The following is a 20272-nucleotide window of genomic DNA, read 5'->3' as shown; positions in this document are numbered from 1 at the left end:
TACTACCCTCCCTGCACATTTTCACATAAATGTTAATGTTAGAAAGTTTTCTTTTAGCAAACCAAAATCTGCCTCTGCAGCTTCCACCTGTTGCTCCTCCTTCTATTCTCTGTGGCCAACTGGAGCAACAAGAGGTTGTCTTTCACAAGCCTCTCAAATACTTAAAGATTATAGTTTCTTCCTTAAGTCTTTCCTTTTTTTAGGTTAAATGTATCCACTCCCCTCAATTCATCCTTTTTTTTTTTAACCCATACCTTCTGTCTTAGAATCAATACACTGTGTATTAGTTCCAAGGCAGAAGAGTGGTAAGGGCTGGGCAAATAGGGGTTAAGTGACTTGTGCAGGGTCACACAGCTAGGAAGTGTCTGAGGCCAGATTTGAACCCAGGACCTCCCATTTCTAGGTTTGGCTTTCAATCCACTAAGTCAGTTAGCTGTACCCCCCAATTCATTCTTGTATGTATTTAGTCCCTTTATCATCTTGGTTACCCTTTCCTAGATACTCTCCAACTTACCTGTCTTTCATGAAGTATAGTTTCCTGAACTGAATACAGTATTCCAAATGTGAACTTACCAGAATATAGTTTATTATTACTATACTTACTTTGTCCTGGGTACCACGACTTTCAGTCAAGCTGTAGCTATTGCTTTTTTGGCTACCATATCACACTTCCAATTCCTAGTTAGATGCTATCCATAAGAACGCACAAACCCTATAAGTAGAGATTGCTATCTAGTTATATCTTCTTCCTCCTTCATTTTGAAACTGATTTTTTTTAAACCAATCATAGAATTTTATATTAATCTATTAAATTTCACCTTATTTGGTTTAGCTTTTGCTTTGAAATGAAAAGAAATGAAAGACATTAAAAAATTCTGATTGTGTTAACCAGACCACACATTAGCAATTCTTCATTGCTTTATGTCACCTATGCCTTTGTTTAAATAATAGATGAAAATAGGTCCCTAGGCATACTTCTAGAGGCTTTAACATTTGCCCATTAAAATGACTTGTCTTTTGTTCTGATCATTCAACCAATTTCAAGTATACCAAAACATATTTCTTTATCTTGTCCATAAGCCTAAAAAACTTGTTTTGCAGAAACTTAAGTATACTATATTTATTATATTCCCTAAAATACTTTTATTCTGTCATTAAAGGGACTAGATTAATTTATCTTCACTTGACAAGTTTTCTTAGAAGAGTTTAATGTGACTTGAAAGCTATGAGATTTTACTGTGGGCTTCATTACCCAGATAATTTATGAAAACATATTATATAGATCAGTTGAAGCACTGATCCAAAGATAAATACTATTTATCTTGTCAGAGAATTACCCATTTATCCCAACTTTTTCCTCTATGGATGGCAAAGCAGCCCCATAATGCAGTGCAAACTTGATTTTTATTTGTTAAATTTTGGTTAAATAGATATGCCTTTCCTTATCAGCCTTAAAAGACAGTATGCAAAGAACCAAAAAACATGATGTTTTATAACCTAAATAATAACTTTTATAATCAAAGACCCTATATAATAGATAAATGTTATCTATTATAATATATAAATATATCTAATATATAATAGAATTATAATACATGTATATATGGACATATTCAGAACACCATAACATAAGGAAGAATATAATATAGCATATTGCTTTCTCATGACCGATCTAAAAGCAAGTAGCATTTTTTTATTCTAACTTTTGTCCTATACTAGATAATGTTTGTTATAAGATGAAACACTACATATTTTCATTATGAATAATATCAAAAGAATATTTATGGCTTTAATCTCATTATGAGACTTGTTATCCTTTTCCAGTGATGGCTCAGTTTTAGTATTTTCTTAAGAGTAGCAATTGGAAGTAAAATTAGACTCTATAGCAGGGATGGCTAACCTATTGCATGGGTGGCAAAGATGATGTGCAGAGCTCTCTCTGTGGGCTCTCGACCACCCTCCCTCCCCACCCCTCACCCTCAAAGTTCATTACTAGAAAGGCAGATAGACTTGGGTAGAGCTGCCTCCCTCCCCTTCTTTACTGTGCCTGATGACATTTTTTCACATTACCCCCCCTTCTGACCAGCAACCCAATGGGAGCAGTTTCTCCCTTCTCTGGGTGGGGTAATGGGGAATAGGGCATGCCCAGCATGTGGGGGGGGGCACAGCATATGGTCTCTGGCACTTGGTCTGGAGGGGAGGGGTGGGTCTGGCACACTGTCTCTAAAAGGTTTGCCATCACTACTCTATTGCTCTATAGTCACATTTTTTACATCCTTCCTGAGGATAAAATGTAAGCGCTAAAGAAAGAAAATCTTCAAAGTTTTATTTAATCATTTATTATGCTATCAGATTAAAATGCTTGATTATGTATTACTTGCTTTTTTTCTGATTCCTAACAGGAATACCTTCTCATGATGGGTCTTAGTAAATTTTTGCTCTGGAGTACCTATTTTTTCACATTCTTCATTCGTTGTCTTCTCGTCATATTTTTGCAGATTTTGATCTTCTTTTACAAGGCAAGTGTTTGGGATGTGTGTTTTAATATGGTTAAAGTTTAAAAGGAGTGTAGAGGGAGGACATTTTATTATTGAAGAGATATTATACCATCAAATAGAACATCAATCAAGCCCAAGATATTACATAAAACATTTGTTGCATTGTCAATATAATGATGGTATAGCTAAGCATTTACTTCTGGAGGATATCAGGAGATGAGGACTCCTAAAATACATACAGCAATTCCACTTTTCCTACCCCCACCTCAAGCGGGGTTTGCAATTGAAGGAGATAATGAGAGAATATAATAAAGGAACTTTGGGGAGAATGTCCTGATGATATAAATAGATTGTACTGAGATTATTGGATGAATGATGTTCTGAGACTGATTGAAAGCATATACTTAGTCTCTTGGGAAATATTTTTTATATTAACAGAGATCAGGAAGACCTCTTGTCCTTTCCCTAGGGGTGAGAAGTATAGTTTCCATTCCCTTTATTTGAGCTTCAGTCAGTGGATAGTTTAGGTTGTAGTATTGCAACGTTTAAGGACATTATCTATTTCTTTCATATTTTTTCTTTTTTCCTTTAACTTTTAATATAACTGAATTAATTTATTGGATGTTTTGTGATAGATTACACATCTGCCAGTAATCCGCTTCAGTGATAAATTTTTGATATTTGTTTTTCTGATATGTTTTGCCCTTGCTTGTGTCAACTTCAGCTTCATGATCAGCACATTCTTCAACAAATGTGAGTACAAGAACATTTCTATGTCAAATCCTCAGGGATTATTTCATTTTTGTCTTTGTAATCCCATTATCCTGTATACAGAGGGCAGTTAATAAATGTTTGTTAAATTGGTTTTTGTAAAAACATAGTAGTAACACATCTTAGTGATCCGTCTCCGGGAGCATTATAACTTAAGGTACTACATCTTTCATTCATGGGAATATGAGATGTTTAGGCAAGCATTCCAGAGCCAAGTTCTTACTCTTAATGTTAAATGTACTAACTACTTCTTGATTAAAGTTATTTTAATTAATAACGTGATTTTTATTTCAGAAATAACTTGTGATTATTGTTTATAAAATGCTTTTATGCATCATTCCTTGGGTGGCTTAATATAGTCATTCTGACTATATATAAAAAGATAATCAATTAACTGAATTCCTGCTGAATGCAGAGTGCTTCATTAGGTAATATGGGGGAATATAAAAAAGATATGTCACCTTCCTCTCCTTCAAAGTTTGTGTTCTTATTGGGTGAAATAGAATATCAATGTGAACATAGAGCAGTAAATGTAAAATCTTTAACATACATCAAGAAATGACAATTTTTGTTGTTGAGTTGTTTTTCAGTCTTGTCCAACTCTTTGTGACCCCATTTGGAGTTTTCTTGGAAAAGATCTGGAGTGGTTTTGCCATTTCCTTCTCCCACTCAGTTTATAGATGATACTGAGATAAATAGGGTTAATTGACTGGGTCAATTAACCTGGGTCACAACAGTTATAAATGTCTGAGGCCAGATTTGAACTCAAGAAGATGAGTCTTCCTGATTCCAAGCCCAGTGCTCTATCCTTTGTTCCCTAAATGACAGTTAATTTGGTACCCAAACTGCCTGGATTTATGGGGAGACCTTCAGTGGAAGATTGAACATGGTCAGGTTGTTTCAATCATGCAAGACTTCCTGGAAGAAATGAGCCTGGCTTCAAAGGAGATCAGATGGAGCTAGTGGCCTATGAAAAGGCATCATGCAAAGACTGACATTTATTTATTGTATACATTGTTATTTAAAATTTTGCTTGCCTATATGGTTCCATGCTTTTCCTCTAATTAGGAATTCAGATATATATAGCAAGCAATTTGAGAGCAAGTATATATAAAATGCAAAATATGTGGAATATGAGTGCTAAGAGATTGTAGAATTAACTAATTATCAGTGTGAGCATAAGAGAAGTTATCTTAGAACAGGAAAAAATTTAGCTACCTTTTAAAAGAAAAGCAGCTTCTTTATGGTTTGGGTAATTATCAGAGTACATATTTTGTAAAAGAACAAGGAAAAAATTCTAAGCAGAGAGGCTATTGTTTATAAAAGCCATTTTAGACAAATTATGTTCAATAGAATATCACCCATTTATAGGGTTATCTCTATTTAGAGAGTTCATTGGCTTAATTATAGGGCATTTTTTCCTCTACAGCCTGTAAGATAAAGTATATATTCTTTAGAACATGACTTTTATAACAGAATTTTCCCTTATTCTTCTTATTCTTCCTCCCTACTAAGTCATCAGAAAAATGATCTCATTTAATGTATGCATATGATACAAGGCAGTTGTATTAGAACCAGGAATTTTATACTTCATGGAATAATACATTTTATTAGTTGGAGGATAATCATATGACAGCGTTTCTTTCACAATGTAGCAAAAAGGAATTATCTAAATCCAGTAGCCTCTTGGCCAATATTTTAAAAAATTCTTTTGTCTGCAAAGTAAGTTTTGCTTAGTAGTTATTGTTGTTGTTGTTATCATAAACACCATGAATAATAATAAAAATGCTTCAAATTATTATTAATAGTTGCTTTTAAGTCCAACCTAATTTCCATGAGAGAGGGGAAGGATGGGGAATGAACAACAATAAAGTAATACTTTAAGTTTTAGCAAAAATATTTATAGTAGCTATTTTTGTAATAGTAAGGAACTGGAAACTAAAGGGGTGACTAAGAACTGAGAAATGACTGAACAAATTATAGTCTGTAAATGCAATGGAATTGTGCTCTAAAAATGGCAAAGGGAAGGGTTTCAGAAAAAGCTGAGAAACTTTGTATGAACTGAAGCAGAATAATTTGAGCAGAACCAGGAGATTGATTTATACAATAACATCAACATTGTAAAGATAAATAATTTTGAAAGACTTGAGTTTATTCAAACACAATCACCAACCATGATCCCCAAAGACTCACTTACCAGAAAAGTGGTAGATTCAAGGTACAGAATGGGACAGATATTTTTTAGATCAGGTCAATGTAGGAATTTATTTTGGAGTTTTCTTTTTCCATTCAGTTTTCTTGAATAGTAAAAATTAGGGTGACAGGGAGAAAGATTGATTTTTTAATGAAAAAAAAATTGGGTAGTTGGGTATATTTAGACTGGAATTCTTAAAATACCATTTGAATCTGATAGCATGACTCCAATTGGCAGGCTAGTCACACTAGTGAAGAGAATTTTTTTTTAAAAAGGTAGCATTTGATATTATGAATGAATATATTTTCCTTCAGTAGTTGAATCTACATATACTGTGCTTGGCTCAAAAGAAAAAGCATGTTATAGCCTATCATCTCAGGAAGTAAAGGGAAATGGGGACTAGCCAAACTTTGAAAGTGTCCAAAAGAAGAGGGCCCCATCATTAGTGATGTAATGTATAGTGTTCTAGACTAGGTTCTTTTTGAATGTTTAAATGGAACCAGAACAGATTGTAGCAGTGATTATATGATGAATGCACTCAAGTCGCTCACATTCTTCTTAGAATGATCAAAGCTGTATAAAGGAAATTTGTGAAATTTGCACAAATGTAAAAATCTACCAAGTGATAAACCTTATCATGCTTGTGAATTATTATAAAATGAATGTCATATATAATCTTATACATAACCCATTTTGTGGTATTTCCCCTGAATAAGAATGGCCAACTCTGAAAAATTATAGATGGTAATTAGCAAGGGCTAATTTATAATTTTAGATACTAAACTACAAGAAGGTATAAGCAGAGATATACTTCTGCTAGGTTATCAGTATATAACTCATTAATAACCAACATATAAGTTTACTATACTTGTAAAGACCCACAGCCAAAGGAGGGCACTTGCTTCCCAAAAGGGCCTTAAGTTCCAAGTCACATGGATGGGGTTCCATACTGGGAAATTTTTTAAAATCAACTCTGACTCATTTACAGCCAGTCTGGCCATTCTTAGGAAATTCTCTTAAACAGAGCTTAGATTTGTTTTATGTCTAGGATCTACCCCAAAGGAGGTTTAACAGAGTCCCTTTCTTTAGGATGATACTTACTATACAGCATAGTGGATATTGGGTTAAGTGAGAGCTATATATTTCCTTCATTACAAAGAAACACATAAATCACAAAGGATTCTTATGTATTCAGTGACGAATATTTAAAACATAAAACAGGAGCCTATTTTTTTTAAACCCTTACCTTCCGTCTTGGAGTCAATACTGTGTATTGGCTCCAAGGCAGAAGAGTGGTAAGGGCTAGGCAATGGGTGTCAAGTGACTTGCCCAGGATCACACAGCTGGGATGTGTCTGAGGTCAGATTTGAACCTAGGACCTCCCATGTCTCTAGGCCTGGCTCTCAATCCACTGAGCCACCCAGCTGCCCCCAAAACAGGAGCCTATTACATAGATCATATAGAAGCCTGTAAACCATTAAAATCATGAAATTCTCAAGTAACTCATGGAAGCCTCTCAGCTCTATTATAATCATGTGGGAAGTAGAAAAGACTCCCAGAAGACTTGTAGGACTAGAATGGGCATTTCATTTTAACATCATATGCATATATGTAGAATACAGTTGTGATTAAGGTAATCTGGCTAGCAGTGCAATATGCTTAGCTCTCCTGTGATCTGCCAGTTTTAAACTGTTAATCCCTGGTAATCCTCATCAAAACTAGCATGGAACAGCAAGAAGAACCTCCTCTCCAAAAGTGCCCTGAACAGATCTAGAAAATGCACCGGATTCATTCCGAATTGGGAAATCTAAGAAGAAGAAATCACAGGAAGTTATTTGTCTAGTATAGCTTAGCATAGGAAGGCAGAGATGGGTCTATAAACAATAGGGATGGGTTCTGACCAGGAAAACAATGGGGATGGGGTCTGACCAGGAATAGGTGAAACAAAGCATTCTAGTGCACAGAGACTATGTCAAAGAGCAGCATAAGACCTCAGACCTAATGGTATCCCTATGAAGGGTTCAGGAACAGGTGCCACCTGACAGCTTTGTCAGGTCATAGTATCCAGGGAAGGCTGAGGAAGAGACTTGTATCCAGGAATGAATATGGTCATAGGTTCTAACAAGGAGGAAATGCAGAAACAAGCAGCAGCACTGTGACTCAGACTTTGAGAATGAAGTAGGGACTCCGTTCTAGCTTCTAGCACATTCTGAAGTCTGCAGAGAAATAACCAGGTACAAGGCAAACCTGTAGCTTTTTCATTCTGAACCAGCAGAATCTTTGGGTTTGCTGATAGTTTCTGAGCCTAGCAACAGACTGTTGGTGTTCAAACTCAGGCTCGAATTAGGAACTTTCAGACCTCAAACCAAGTTATTTCTATGATCAGACTTTACCCTGAATCAAACCACTTGTGAACACTGAAACCTTATATATCCTCAGTCTCAGCTGTCTATAAGAGCCTAAAATAAAACAACATTCATTTCAGCCCAGACATCTCTAGGACTCCACAGAGGCTACCCTGAAAAATAGATTGGAAGAATGAATAATACAAAATGAAATCTGTCATAAAAAGTTATTGTGGTGACAAGGTTGCTCAAGAGACAAACCCAGCATAAGGGAATGACTCCAAAATATCTATAAGCAAATGCTCAAAGAAAAAACAGATTGGGCACAAATTAAACTAGAATTCCTGGAAGAGATGAAGCAAAATCTTTATCTTTTAAAAACTAGTTTTTATTGATATTTTCTATTTCTAATACCATCATAGTCATCCCCTTTTTCCCATTAGAGGGCCACCTCTTACTCCCACTCAGATCTTTACAATTTCCTCAATCAAAGCTGCAGTCTCTCCTTCTTTATTCTGGGAAGATCCACACCTCCCTCTATTTGCTGAGGACCTGGAACTTGTTGCCCAAACTTCACCTGACAGGTAACTCCAAAAACCCTAGTTCCTCAGTGCCCCTGAAGTAGAAGCACTTTTTTGGATTCACTTGATGCTAAATTATATAAAATTTCCCCCATCTCCTCAGTTTTATTTTAAGTATGTTAAATGTGCTTCTTGTAAGCACTAGATTGGAGAGTTTTGTGTTCATATGCAATCTGCCACTGTATTTATTTTATTGGATTATTTAATCCATTCATATTTAAGGTTATGCAAGTTTATATTTTCAATCATTTGTCTCTAAAAATGCTTTTTTCAAGTTATAATTTTTCCCTTCTCTTATAAACAGTATTATGTTTACTTACTCCAGTTACTTTACTTAAATCTTTTTTAGGTTGCCCTGTACCCACTAACTCTTTTCACCTCATCCCTGATCCACTCCTTTAACTTATTCCCCCTTTCCCTTCAGGTTTTTTCATATCTTTTGCTTTTATCAGGTTATATAATTCTTCCCTCCTTTTTTCCTTTCAATTAGTGATTCCCCCTTCCTTCCTGCCTTTTCAACTAGTCCCGTTCATTACATTTAAAAATTTTATTTCTTGCACCCTTTTCTCAAAAGGATTTATCTTCCTCTCTTCATTATATAGTCTCTCTCTAATCTAGAGTTCCCTGTTCTCTAATTCATGACCCCTATAATTATCTGGTCTCTCTCTTTTTTCTGCATTTATTATTCAAGTGAGGCTTTCAAAGTAGAATTCTAGACCTTCCTCCATAGGTGGTTTCTGTCACTACCTTTTAAAGCATGCCCTGCACATTTCCCTTTTCTATCATGCCTTACTCCCAGAACAAGGCCAATTATTGCAGGATTCAGAGAGGACACTGTCCCATGTCCTATTATAGCCTCTCCTGTCACATACTTAATTTGAAGCTCATCACTGTTCTGTACTCTCCCTTGGCTATCTTTCTATCCCCATTTGTCTCAATGTTTTCTCTTGAGTCAGTGCTATTCTTCTTCTCCAGCTGCCAGTGGCCTCCAGGAGTTCCAACTCCTCCCATCCTCTGGTAGAATGAACACTTTTCAAATACCAGCTTCCATAGGCCAATCCCAGCACAAGGTCCCCATCTCTCTTTACAAAACACATCTTCACCCATAGTAACTTTCATCAGTGGTGCCCCCTTTTGCCACCAAAATATGATTTTCTTCCTTTCCCCCTTTTTTCAATCCTTATTATCTCCCCTCTAGATTCTTCTCTTTCAGACAGGAGTCACCTTCCCCTCATTGCTGGTCCTTGATTTGATCCCGACACTCACATCTTCCTATTTTCCTGCTTCATTCCCCAGTAGTTCATGTAATCTTAACAACAACAAAAACTGTTTCACCTATAGGCAAAGTGTTATTAGGTTCTGTCCATAATGTCCCAGGCATACTTCTCCACTATTATCTCTACTAAACTTCCACCAACACTTCTTTTCTGTGTATAAGTATATACATTTTTTAAAAAGTTCCTTCCTCATCTTTCTGTTGTCAGGCTATTGCTGTCCTTACCATTGCACCAAAATGCATTTAGTCACTCCTACATTTCTATTGTTTGGAATATTGGAGAGGCAAATAATCTTTTTAGTTATGGTTTTCTTTGTTTAAATGGATCAAATGCTTCTTTATTATTTAATGGCAGGTTTTTGTTTTGTTTTGTTTTTCATTTGTAGTTAAACTAAGATGGATTCCATTGTACTTAAGAACACATTATTCCATTTTCTGGGAGAGAGAGAATAGTTTTGCATTATTTGAATTTTCTTTCATTTGTATGAAAGGTATTTCTCTTGATCACTTGTAGAACTTGTTTCTGAATTGAATTGTTAAATTTAGCTTTTATTTATTTTGGAATTTGTAGCTTTGGGTCTTTTGTCTGGAGACAATCTTAAGTTCTTTCAATTCAATTTTCATTTTCTTTGTTTAAAAGTCGTGGCATTCTATTATATAACATATATTTGTATATTATAATATTAAATTATATACATATATAATATTCTTCATTATTGTATTAAGGATTTTTTTCTTTTTTTCATGTTCTTCATAAATCATGAGATTTATGATCCTTAGGTTGTTTCCACACATCCTATCTTCAAAATCCAAGTTTTGCTGGAATAGTGAGCAATTTATTGTTACTATTTTTTGCTTTTTGTCATCTTGGTTGTCCTTTACTTTTGTGTATTTGCATTTCCAGTCAGTTCTCTGTTTTTTTTTTTTCTTTTGTGAGATTTGTCATTACAGACTCAATATTTCTATTGTGCACATTATTTTAGCTGCATAGGAGATAAATTCTACTCCCATAATTCTTACTTCTCTTTTTAACCAGTCAGGAAGTGTTACCTTTTTTAAGACAATTACCAGGTTCTTGCCGAAAATGCCCCAAGCCCACTTTAGGAACAGTATATTGTTTCATTTTAAATTCTTTAGGGTTCTTTTTCTCATCAATCTCTCTTAGGGTTATTTTCCTTTGTTTCACAGTATTTATTGATAGATGCCTGAACTTGTTTACTAGATCTGGATGTTATAGTTTTCTCTGTTAGTGTTTTCCTTATTTTATTTTCTTGAGTTCAAAGTTTTTGAGTTTTCTTCTTTCTCATTATTAATAATTTTAGGCTTTCTCAACTCCTCACTATTAACTTTCTAACTCCTCTTCTCTCTTTTGGTTATTTACTTGGGGGCTGAATTTCAAAGTGTCTCAGTCATGCCAGGCAGGTTCATTAGCCTCCATCTCTGTCCCAAGTGACTTCTGGGTGTTCCCACTTGCCTCATCTAAATACCATGCTCTTTCCCTTGGACTTGGTGTATTTCTGCATAATCCCTCTAATACACAGTGCCCTGTTATGATTTGTCCCAATCACTTTCTTCTTTAGTTCTCTGGCTTGGCACTGGCATTTGTTTCATATTACAGTTTGCCCTGGTATGGACAATTCAGCGATTTCTAGCATTGATACTGTAGGACTGCCTCCCCTGACAGGCCTTTTTTTTCTTTTTCCTTTTTTTTTTCTGAGGGTCTGTGGCCAGTGGTTGTCAGATACCTGAGCAGACTTCCACTTTCTGGATCCAGTGTCTCCATGGTACTGGAGAGAAGGAGGAGGGACCAGGTTGTAGGGATATTTTGTTGTAAAGCTGTATTGAGTCATTGGGTGTGTGGGCAGTTGGGAATGAGTTCTGAGTGAGCTTGGAATTGGTAAGCATCAATTCATATGTGTTTCTTAATGAAGCAGCTGAGGTTGCTTATGTTTGGCACATAATTTTTTTTTTATGAAAGTTTGAGAAGTCATAGGAGTCAGAGAAAATGTCTAGCCCTGAATAATGATTTTTAAAAATTAAGTTAATTTAAAAAAATAAAAGAAATGAGCATTAGGGGGAAATTTTGAAAATGAAATGGGAGTTATAGCTTGGCAGAAGTGAAAACAAAAATGTTTCTGAAGCAGCAAACTCCCACAAAATTAGGATGACTTAAATAGAAGCCAATGATTCCATGAAACAAGTAATATTAAAACAAAGTCAAAAGTCTGGAAAAATAAAAGTATATATAAGATAACTCAGCAAAAACAATTGATCTGAAAAACAGATCCTAGAATCATATTTTAATATAATTTAAAGTAAAATATCCTAGATCTCTTAACCAGAAAGCAAAGTAAAAATACAAAGAAGACACTGTTCATCACCTGAAAGAAACCCTAAAATAAAAGATCCCAGAAACAGTGTATCTCAGGTCCAGAGTTGCCTGATCAAAGAAAAATTGCTGCAAATCTGGAAAGAAAGAATTTCAAACCAGGGATCCAAAGTTGAATTCATATGCAAGTTAGCAGCCATCAAAAGTAGAGAATTTGGAATATCATATTTCATAAGGCAAAAGATGTAGGCTCAGAACCAAAACTAATTTATTTAGCATACCTGAAGATAATCCTAAAGGGAGAAAATAGATCTTTAATGAAATAGAAGACTTCTAAGCATTCCTTTTTTTTTTTAAAGACCAGAACTATTTGACAAAAACTTCTGGGAAAATTGGAAAACAATATGGGAGAGATTAGATTTAGATGAACATCTCACACCCTACACCAAGATAAACTCAGAAGGGGTGAATGACTTGAACATAAAGAAGGAAACCATAAGTAAATTAGGTGAACACAGAATAGTATACTTGTCAGATCTTTGGGAAAGGAAAGATTTTAAGACCAAGAAAGAGTTAGAAAAAATTACAAAATGTAAAATAAATAATTTTGATTATATTAAATTTAAAAGGTTTTGTACAAACAAAACCAATGCAACCAAAATTAGAAGAAAAGCAACAAATTGGGGGGAATCTTTATAACAAGCCATTCCTCAATTGATAAATGGGCAAGGGACATGAATAGGCAATTTTCAGATAAAGAAATCAAAACTATTAATAAGCACATGAAAAAGTGTTCTAAATCTCTTATAATCAGAGAGATCCAAGTCAAAACAACTCTGAGGTATCTCCTCACACCTAGCAGATTGGCTAACATGACAGCTATGGAAACTAATGAATGCTGGAGGGGATGTGGCAAAATTGGGACATTAATGCATTGCTGGTGGAGTTATGAATTGATCCAACCTTTCTGGAAGGCAATTTGGAACTATGCCTAAAGAGTGCTAAAAGACTGCCTGCCCTTTGATCCAGGCATAGTACTGCTAGGTTTGTAACCCCAAAAGATAATAGGGAAAAAGACTTATACAAAAAAATTCATAACTGCACTCTTTGTGGTGGCAAAAAATTGGAAAATGAGGGGATGCCTTTCAATTAGGGAATGGCTGAACAAATTGTGGTATATGTTGGTGATGGAATACTATTGTGCTCAAAGGAATAATGAACTGGAAGAATTCCAGGCGAACTGGAACAGCCTCCAGGAATTGATGCAGAGTGAAAGGAGCAGAACCAGGAGAACAATGTACACAGAGACTGATACACTGTGGCACAATCGAACGTAAATGAACTTCTCTACTCTCAGCAATGCGGTGATCCAGGGCAATCCTGAGGGTCTAATGAGAAAGAACACTATCCACATTCAGAGGAAGAACTGTGGGAATAGAAACACAGAAGCAAAACAGCTGTTTAATTACATGGGTTTATGGGGATATGATTGGAGATGTAGACTCTAAATGATCACCCTAGTGCAAATATCAATAATATGGCAATAAGGCTTGATCAATGACAGATGTAAAACCCAGTGGAATTGTATGTTGGCTATGGCAGGGCATTGAGGGGAGGGGAGGGAAAGAACATGAATCTTATAACTGTGGAAAAATATTCTAAATTAAATAAAATTCTCCAAATGAAAAAAAGGCCAGATCTGCATAGAAAATTTGAAATTATAAAAATTTTCAAGAGAAATATAAGAAAGATAAACAAGCAAAAAGTGATAAAAGACTAAATAAGAATAAATTGTATACATTCTCATATGAAGAAATGATACATGTCTCCTCTGAAGCATATCATCATTAGAAATTGTTGAGAGTCTATTTAGAAGGCCAGAGGGTGTTTCTGTCATGTCTTCATAATTTTAAAATGAAAATGAAAAAGAAAGAGAAAGAGGAATATATTGGGGAGGAAAGGAAGGAAAGAAAGGTAAAAAATTATCTTATAGTGATGCTCAAGTATAAGTCTATAAAAATGAGACCTTTATTTAAAATATTCCTCAGGAATTCTTGGAAATCTTCTATCTTATTGAGTGACCATTTTTGCTCCTGAAAAACTATGCTCAGTTTTGCTGAATATGTGACTCTGGGTTATAAACTGAAATCTTTCACCTTTCTGAATATCATATTCCATGCCTTCCAATCCTTTAATGTGGAAGCTGCTAGGTCCTGAGTGATCCTGATTTTAGCTCTATGATATTTGAATACTTTCTTTCTGACTGCTTGAAGTACTTTTTCCCTGACTTGGTGGCTCTTGAGTTTAGCTATTACATTCCTGGAAGTTGTCAATTTGAGGATTTCTTTTTGAAGTTGATCTGTGAATTCTTTCAATTTCAATTTTATTTCCTTGTTCAAGGATCTCTCGGCAGTTATCTTTGATAATTTCTTGTAATATAGTATCTAAGGTTTTTTCTTCATCATGGCTTTCAGGTAATCCAATAATTCTCAGATTGTCTCTCCTAGATCTATTTTCTAGGTCTGTTGTTTTTTCAATAATATATTTCGTTTTCCTCTGTTTTTTTTTAATTCCTTTGATTCCGCTTTATTGTATATTGATTTCTCATGAAATCATTGATTTCTAGATGGTCAATTCTAATTTTTAAGGCCTGTTTTTCATCTGTCAGTTTTTGGTTGTCCTTTTTCAATTGGCTCATTTCTTCTTGCATCACTTTCATTTCTATTCTCCACTTTTCCTCTACTTCTAATAATTGGGTTTTTTTTTTTTAGCTTTTCCAGAATTTGTGTCCAATCCATATTTTTCTTTTGGATTTTGGGTATGTTTCCTTTGCTTTCACTGTCCCTTTTTGTGTCTCAACCTTGCTCTTTTTCTCCATAAAAAGTCTTTATAGAGTTAGGTGCTTTTATTTTTCCTATCTAAGTATAGATAGGCTCTTTTTTCTGGGAAGTTGGGGTACCCTCTTAAACTTCAATCCTTCCTTGATGTTATTTCCGGCTTATTTTCTGGGTTGTTATTAGTTTACCAGATGGGCTAAGGGCTGAGAGTTCTGAGAGGCCCCTCCCCCTGCTGATTCAATTAACTCATTAGATGCAGATAGCTTAAATACTGTCCTCAGACTTGGGTGTAAGCTTTTGATCTAAGTCTGAACTTGATCAGGTCAGGTGCTGCTCAGATTCTAGTCCCAGGGTTAGGCTTGTGTTTTTTGGTCTCAAGGTGTTCTTGATTTAATCAAGGCACACCCTTGATTGAATTGTCAAGGATCTCCACCTTTAGTTTTATGAAAAAAGATCTCAGGGAGGCTCCCTCTAAGAACCGTGTCCTCACCCCCAAACTATGGATTATGTCCTCATCCCAAACCCAGACTGGGATTCCTGGCTTTGTTCTAGGCCCCTATGGATTGGCCCCCTTCAGCCCAGATTGCCATGGGCTGGGACTCCAGAGTTTTCCACAGGTTTGCAATTTCAAGGGATATTATTTGGCTTTGACCTCTTTTTTGCCCGGCAGGATCTCAGGGTCTAAGTTAGTTTACTTTAGGCATAAGTTTGGACCCTGTGAGAGCAGATGTGTGGGGCAGTGGGGATGTGGTTTGCTCTTGGCTTGCTTTTCAGTTGCTGCTATGCCCCCTTCTAGCTCTGCTCCCCTCTCACTTCATTTCCCCAAATGATCTCTGCCTACCTTTTGAGTTTTTCTTTTTTTGAAGGTTGTTGTTTCCCTCTGTCTCTTTGTTGGTTCTTTCACTTCTGTATTCATTTTGTGGCAATATTTTACTCTTGATCAGAGAGGATTTTCATGGTCAAATTGCAACCTGCTGCCCTAGTTAACCCTCCATCTTGGCTCCACCCCTGAAAGTTCCAAACAGGTTACTGTAAGTCCTTTCTTCTCCTTTTTGTTGTCCTTATGTGTAATTATCCTAAAATTCAAGGTTTAAGATCTTTTAAAGTAATTTTAGGAAAAGAAAATTGCCAACACCCCAAACCGAGTAAGAGGATCTTCTGGAGAAGATGCCATAAGGAAACCTACATCAAAAGGTCCAGAGTTAGCTTTGGGATATAATGAAATGAACTGAAGAGGGTTGAACCTATCATTTATTCTGATTGTAAACTCTTATGCCAAAGAGGAGTACTTCCAATTGGCTTTTTGTCAATGCATCTATCAATCATTTTTTACTTCTTTCTTTCCCTATTATATCCTAAATTCTTGTAATTCCCTCTATGTAAGGTGTAATATTTTATACCTTTCTAGTGAGAGAATCTTTAAATGTACAGGCTTCATATGTAGAATGATTCAGTGGGGAGACCTGATGTGTTAATCTCCTAGAAAAACTGAGTGAGAAGATTTAACATGCTGGTCTCCCTAAGAATCAAGGGGATTGGGATAGAGAATTGGGCCAAGGAAATCATAAGTGGATTGGGTCATGAGGATAAAATAGTGGCTAGAAAAAGGCAGCAATAGAGTCAAGAGATCTGAGACAGAGGACAGGGCATATGTACCTTGCACTGCCCCCCTGAACTGCCCCCCCCCCGGGTGGCCCAGGCAAAATAGAAAGCCACAGTTAGCTCCTGAGACGTGATGTGTGAAAGTGTATGGAGAAAAGGTTGGATAAACTGAGGTGAGGGAATTTCGCTCTCTTCCATATTTCTTACTGGCTGGACTTCCCTATGAGTGTGATTAGGGAGGTCCTAATGGGGGCTACAGAATAGCAAGGAAAGTAACCTATATATCTCTCCAATTTTTTCTATCTTTTTTCCCTACTACTTTTTATTTAATAAAATTATTAATTTATGGCCAGTCTCATATTTTTCCCTGTTAACACTTATGAAGTGGTTCTATGTTGGGCTTCTCATAGTATTGAAACTGTTTTTCCTCAGTTTGTCCTCAGCGCTTGATATAGACATTTCCATCAGCCACTGATGTTCTGGAGACACTGCTACAATGCCCATGGCAAGTTCAGAATCTTCTTAAATTTTTGAAGTTAGTTCTCAGTGTCATTTTTTTGGTCAAGTGGGAAGGAGGGCAAGAGAAGACAAAAGCTTGTCTCCTCACTCCTCCATTAGCAATTCCCTATCCGGTGCTTGATTGGAACTTTTACTACCACTTAGGTAGAATAAAACTGGAATCTGCTTCTGGACAAGCTTACAATTTTCAGTGAAGACCCAGAAGGCAGGACCAACTTTCCAGCTAATCCTAATCCTCTTCTTATGTAGTAGTATCTCATTTGTCCTATAGTTTTCACTCATAAATTTTCTAAATAAAGTCTTTGATTGGTTTCATAAAGGTATTTTTACCTAGTAATGGCATAGTGATGTAGAAATCTTATTATTAGCTACTTTAAGTGAAGTAGGGTACTTGAGACAATAATTCTTGCCTTTATACTTGGAAAAGAGACTTAAAGGGGATAAGGGAGCTCTCATCAAATATTTTAAGAATATTTATGCTGAAGAGAAATAAGGTATATTTTTCTTGGTCCCAGAGGTCAGATCTCAGAAGTGAGAGTGACTATTCTAGATTTGGTTTTGACATAGGGAAAACTTACACACTTTTATAGCTATTTAAAAACCCAATGAAAAACATTTATAGAATCTCCATCAGTTTAAACTGCCCAAGAGTTTTCATGCATTTTTAAAGGAGGTTCTTCTATAGATTGAACTAGGTAAAGTCTAAAATATTTTCCACTTCTAGATTCTAAGATTTATTTCCATGTTTCCCAGTTACATTTTCTCATGCCATTTGGGAAAGAAGTCCAAAAGGGGCTCCTAAAAGGCTCCAAAAGGAAATTTATAAAGGTATAATGATGATCTTTGTTTAAATGACTCCTAATTGACATAATCTTTTAATACAGAACAGTTCTCAGAAAGGTTTCCTCTTGTCTCACACACAAAGGCTGAATATGCTTTAATTTGTAAAATCACTGTATTATGACTAAACATGTTTTTGCGTATCATTTAATGTTACTGAATGTTGTTTGATTCTATTTTCTCTCTCCAAACTTTAGCAAAACTGGCTTCTTCTGTTGGAGTTTTAGTCTATTTCTTTTCCTTCATCCCATATCGTTACGTCCACAAAAGCTACAGGAAATTGACTCTCACTAAGAAGTTGATTCCTTGTCTCGTTTCAAATGTTGCAATGAGTTTAGGGGCTGAGCTTATTGTTGAAGCTGAAATGAAAGGTAAGCATTTTCTTACTTAATGACTTAATTTCTTTGACTGTGAGGACTGTTTTGGTTTTGTCTTTCAATCCTAAATGTTAAATACAACATAGCATAGTTTAGTGTGAACTGGCATCAGAGTCAAGGATTTCCTCTGTCACAAATTAATTGTGTGACCCTGGGCAAGGCATTCAGCCTTTCAGTACCTGAGGCAGTTTTGTGAATCACATGTAGAATAGGATTTCTGATCTGTGTTTGTAGAGGGAATTCGATTTCATCACCTGGAGTTTCTTGTATCAGTGCATGGCACCTTGTAAAGGGTGGTTAAGTTGAATCTCTCTTGACTGGTATCATTTTTGAGCAGAAGTGAGATTGACAATGATTTCCTAGAGCTTTGGGTTTTTTTTCTTTTAACTCTTACTTTTTGGGTAGTCAGGGTAAACACTTAACCTTTTAAACCCTTTGAACTTTACCTTCTGTCTTAGAATCAAATCTGAATATTAGCTCCTTGGGCTAGGCAGTTGGGGTTAAGTGACTTGTACAAAGTCACACAGCTAGTGAGTGTAGGAGGTCAGATTTGAACCTAGAACCTGGCTCTCTATCCCCTGAACCACCTAACTGCCCCTAGAGTTTTAAATAAAAATAAGGCTAATTTAGTTTCATATAGTACTTTAAGGTTTATAAAAATGTTTTCCTTATTTAAATAGACCTGGAAGTTTCTAGCTTTGTATTGTTTTCAAATAAAATTCTTTTCCCAGTGTTGGAAGGGAATTGTGGTGGGTATTTAGCTAATACAAAACAAAAAATTCTATAATTAAATTTATATTCAATATATGATTTCCAAGAGGAACTCATTTTTTAAAAAAACTCTTACCTTCCACCTTAGAATCAATACTATGTATTGGTTCCAAGGCAGAAGAGTGGTAATGGCTAGGCAATGAGGTTTAAGTGACTCTCCCAGGGTCACACAGCTAGGACGTATCTGAGGTCAGATTTGAACCTAGTACCTCCCATCTCTAGGCCTGGCTCTCAGTCCACTGAACTACCTAGCTGCCCCCTCATTTGCTTTTAATAATTGTCCTATACTGGGCATGTCTTTGGAAAGTATCAATTGAGAATTTACAGTATTGAATTTATATTTCTGGACTGTGGCTTAAAAGATGTCCTGTGCAGTATAGAGGAGAGAATGCTGGCTTTGGAATTAAGAAACTTGGTTTCTATTCCTGCTTATAACACTTAAAGGATTTGTGACTGGCAAAATTCTCTGTATCTCAATTTCCTCATTTGAAAATTGGAAATAATAATATTGTCTATCTGATAGGATTGTTTGGGTAAAGAGCTAAGAGTTATATACATGTGAGTTATTATACAGTAATCATGGGTTCTTGGCTAGCGTACTTGACAAAAACTGTTATTTCTGTATATTTATCTAAAGACCTATGAATATGTTCAAAAAGACTCCAAACTGAGAATGAAAACAGAGGTACAAAACTATCTTCAAATATAGTACTAGATAAGATACCATAGAAAATAGTGGCTATAAAACAGGAAGAGTGTTAAAAGAAAGGATCAGTAATTTATTAGGAAGCACTATTCAAAAAAGAGCCAATGGTAAAAATTCTTCTAGGTACACATACTTCCCCACATCCATAGACACAATGACCTAGAAGTCTTGGTGCCTTTTTAAACTTAGATACCATATGGTTGAGCATAAATAACATTTTCATGAGTCTCCATAAAGAAGGAGGAATTAAATTGTAAGTTAGGGAAGCAGATCACAAAGCTGGTATAGAAATGTGAAATAATAATGATAGGACCCTTCATCTTTCTGGACATCCATTGGACTTTCCTCTGCCAAATCAAAGCAGCAGATGTATTTGTGACTTAGAATGAACATTTCATCCTCCAAAAGGATTTTGTACTTTAGCTTCATTTTCTTAACCTTTGAAATGATGATTGCATGTCATTTGAGAAAGAAAAGGGAAAGGTGTTTATCTTCCATTTTTAAAGAAGTACTATTGGCAATCAGAAAAGGGGTTGAATGGGGGGAAGAGTTTATTTACTTCTGGGAGAGGTTATCTCTGCTATTTGTTATGTAGAGCTAAGCTTCTTTTCTCTCTTCCCTTTAGG

General features: G+C 35.6%; 1 protein-coding gene across 4 annotated transcripts in view; it reads left to right on the top strand.

The window, feature by feature from the left end:
- Positions 1 to 20272, top strand: part of LOC100026548 (phospholipid-transporting ATPase ABCA3-like) — a 314104-nt gene that overhangs the window by 63529 nt on the left and 230303 nt on the right. For all 4 annotated transcript variants that reach the window (XM_007498226.3, XM_007498223.3, XM_007498222.3 and 1 more), the window contains 3 exons: positions 2403 to 2519; positions 3134 to 3251; positions 17990 to 18163. In XM_007498226.3, the coding sequence (XP_007498288.2) occupies positions 2403 to 2519; positions 3134 to 3251; positions 17990 to 18163 (409 nt within the window). The remainder of the gene's footprint in view (positions 1 to 2402; positions 2520 to 3133; positions 3252 to 17989; positions 18164 to 20272) is intronic.

The sequence above is a fragment of the Monodelphis domestica genome, chromosome 7 (assembly GCF_027887165.1).
Source record: "Monodelphis domestica isolate mMonDom1 chromosome 7, mMonDom1.pri, whole genome shotgun sequence".
In the NCBI taxonomy this organism is placed as follows: Eukaryota; Metazoa; Chordata; class Mammalia; order Didelphimorphia; family Didelphidae; genus Monodelphis; species Monodelphis domestica.
Note: the sequence above shows the minus strand (reverse complement) of the source record. Positions and strands in the feature narration are given on the sequence as shown.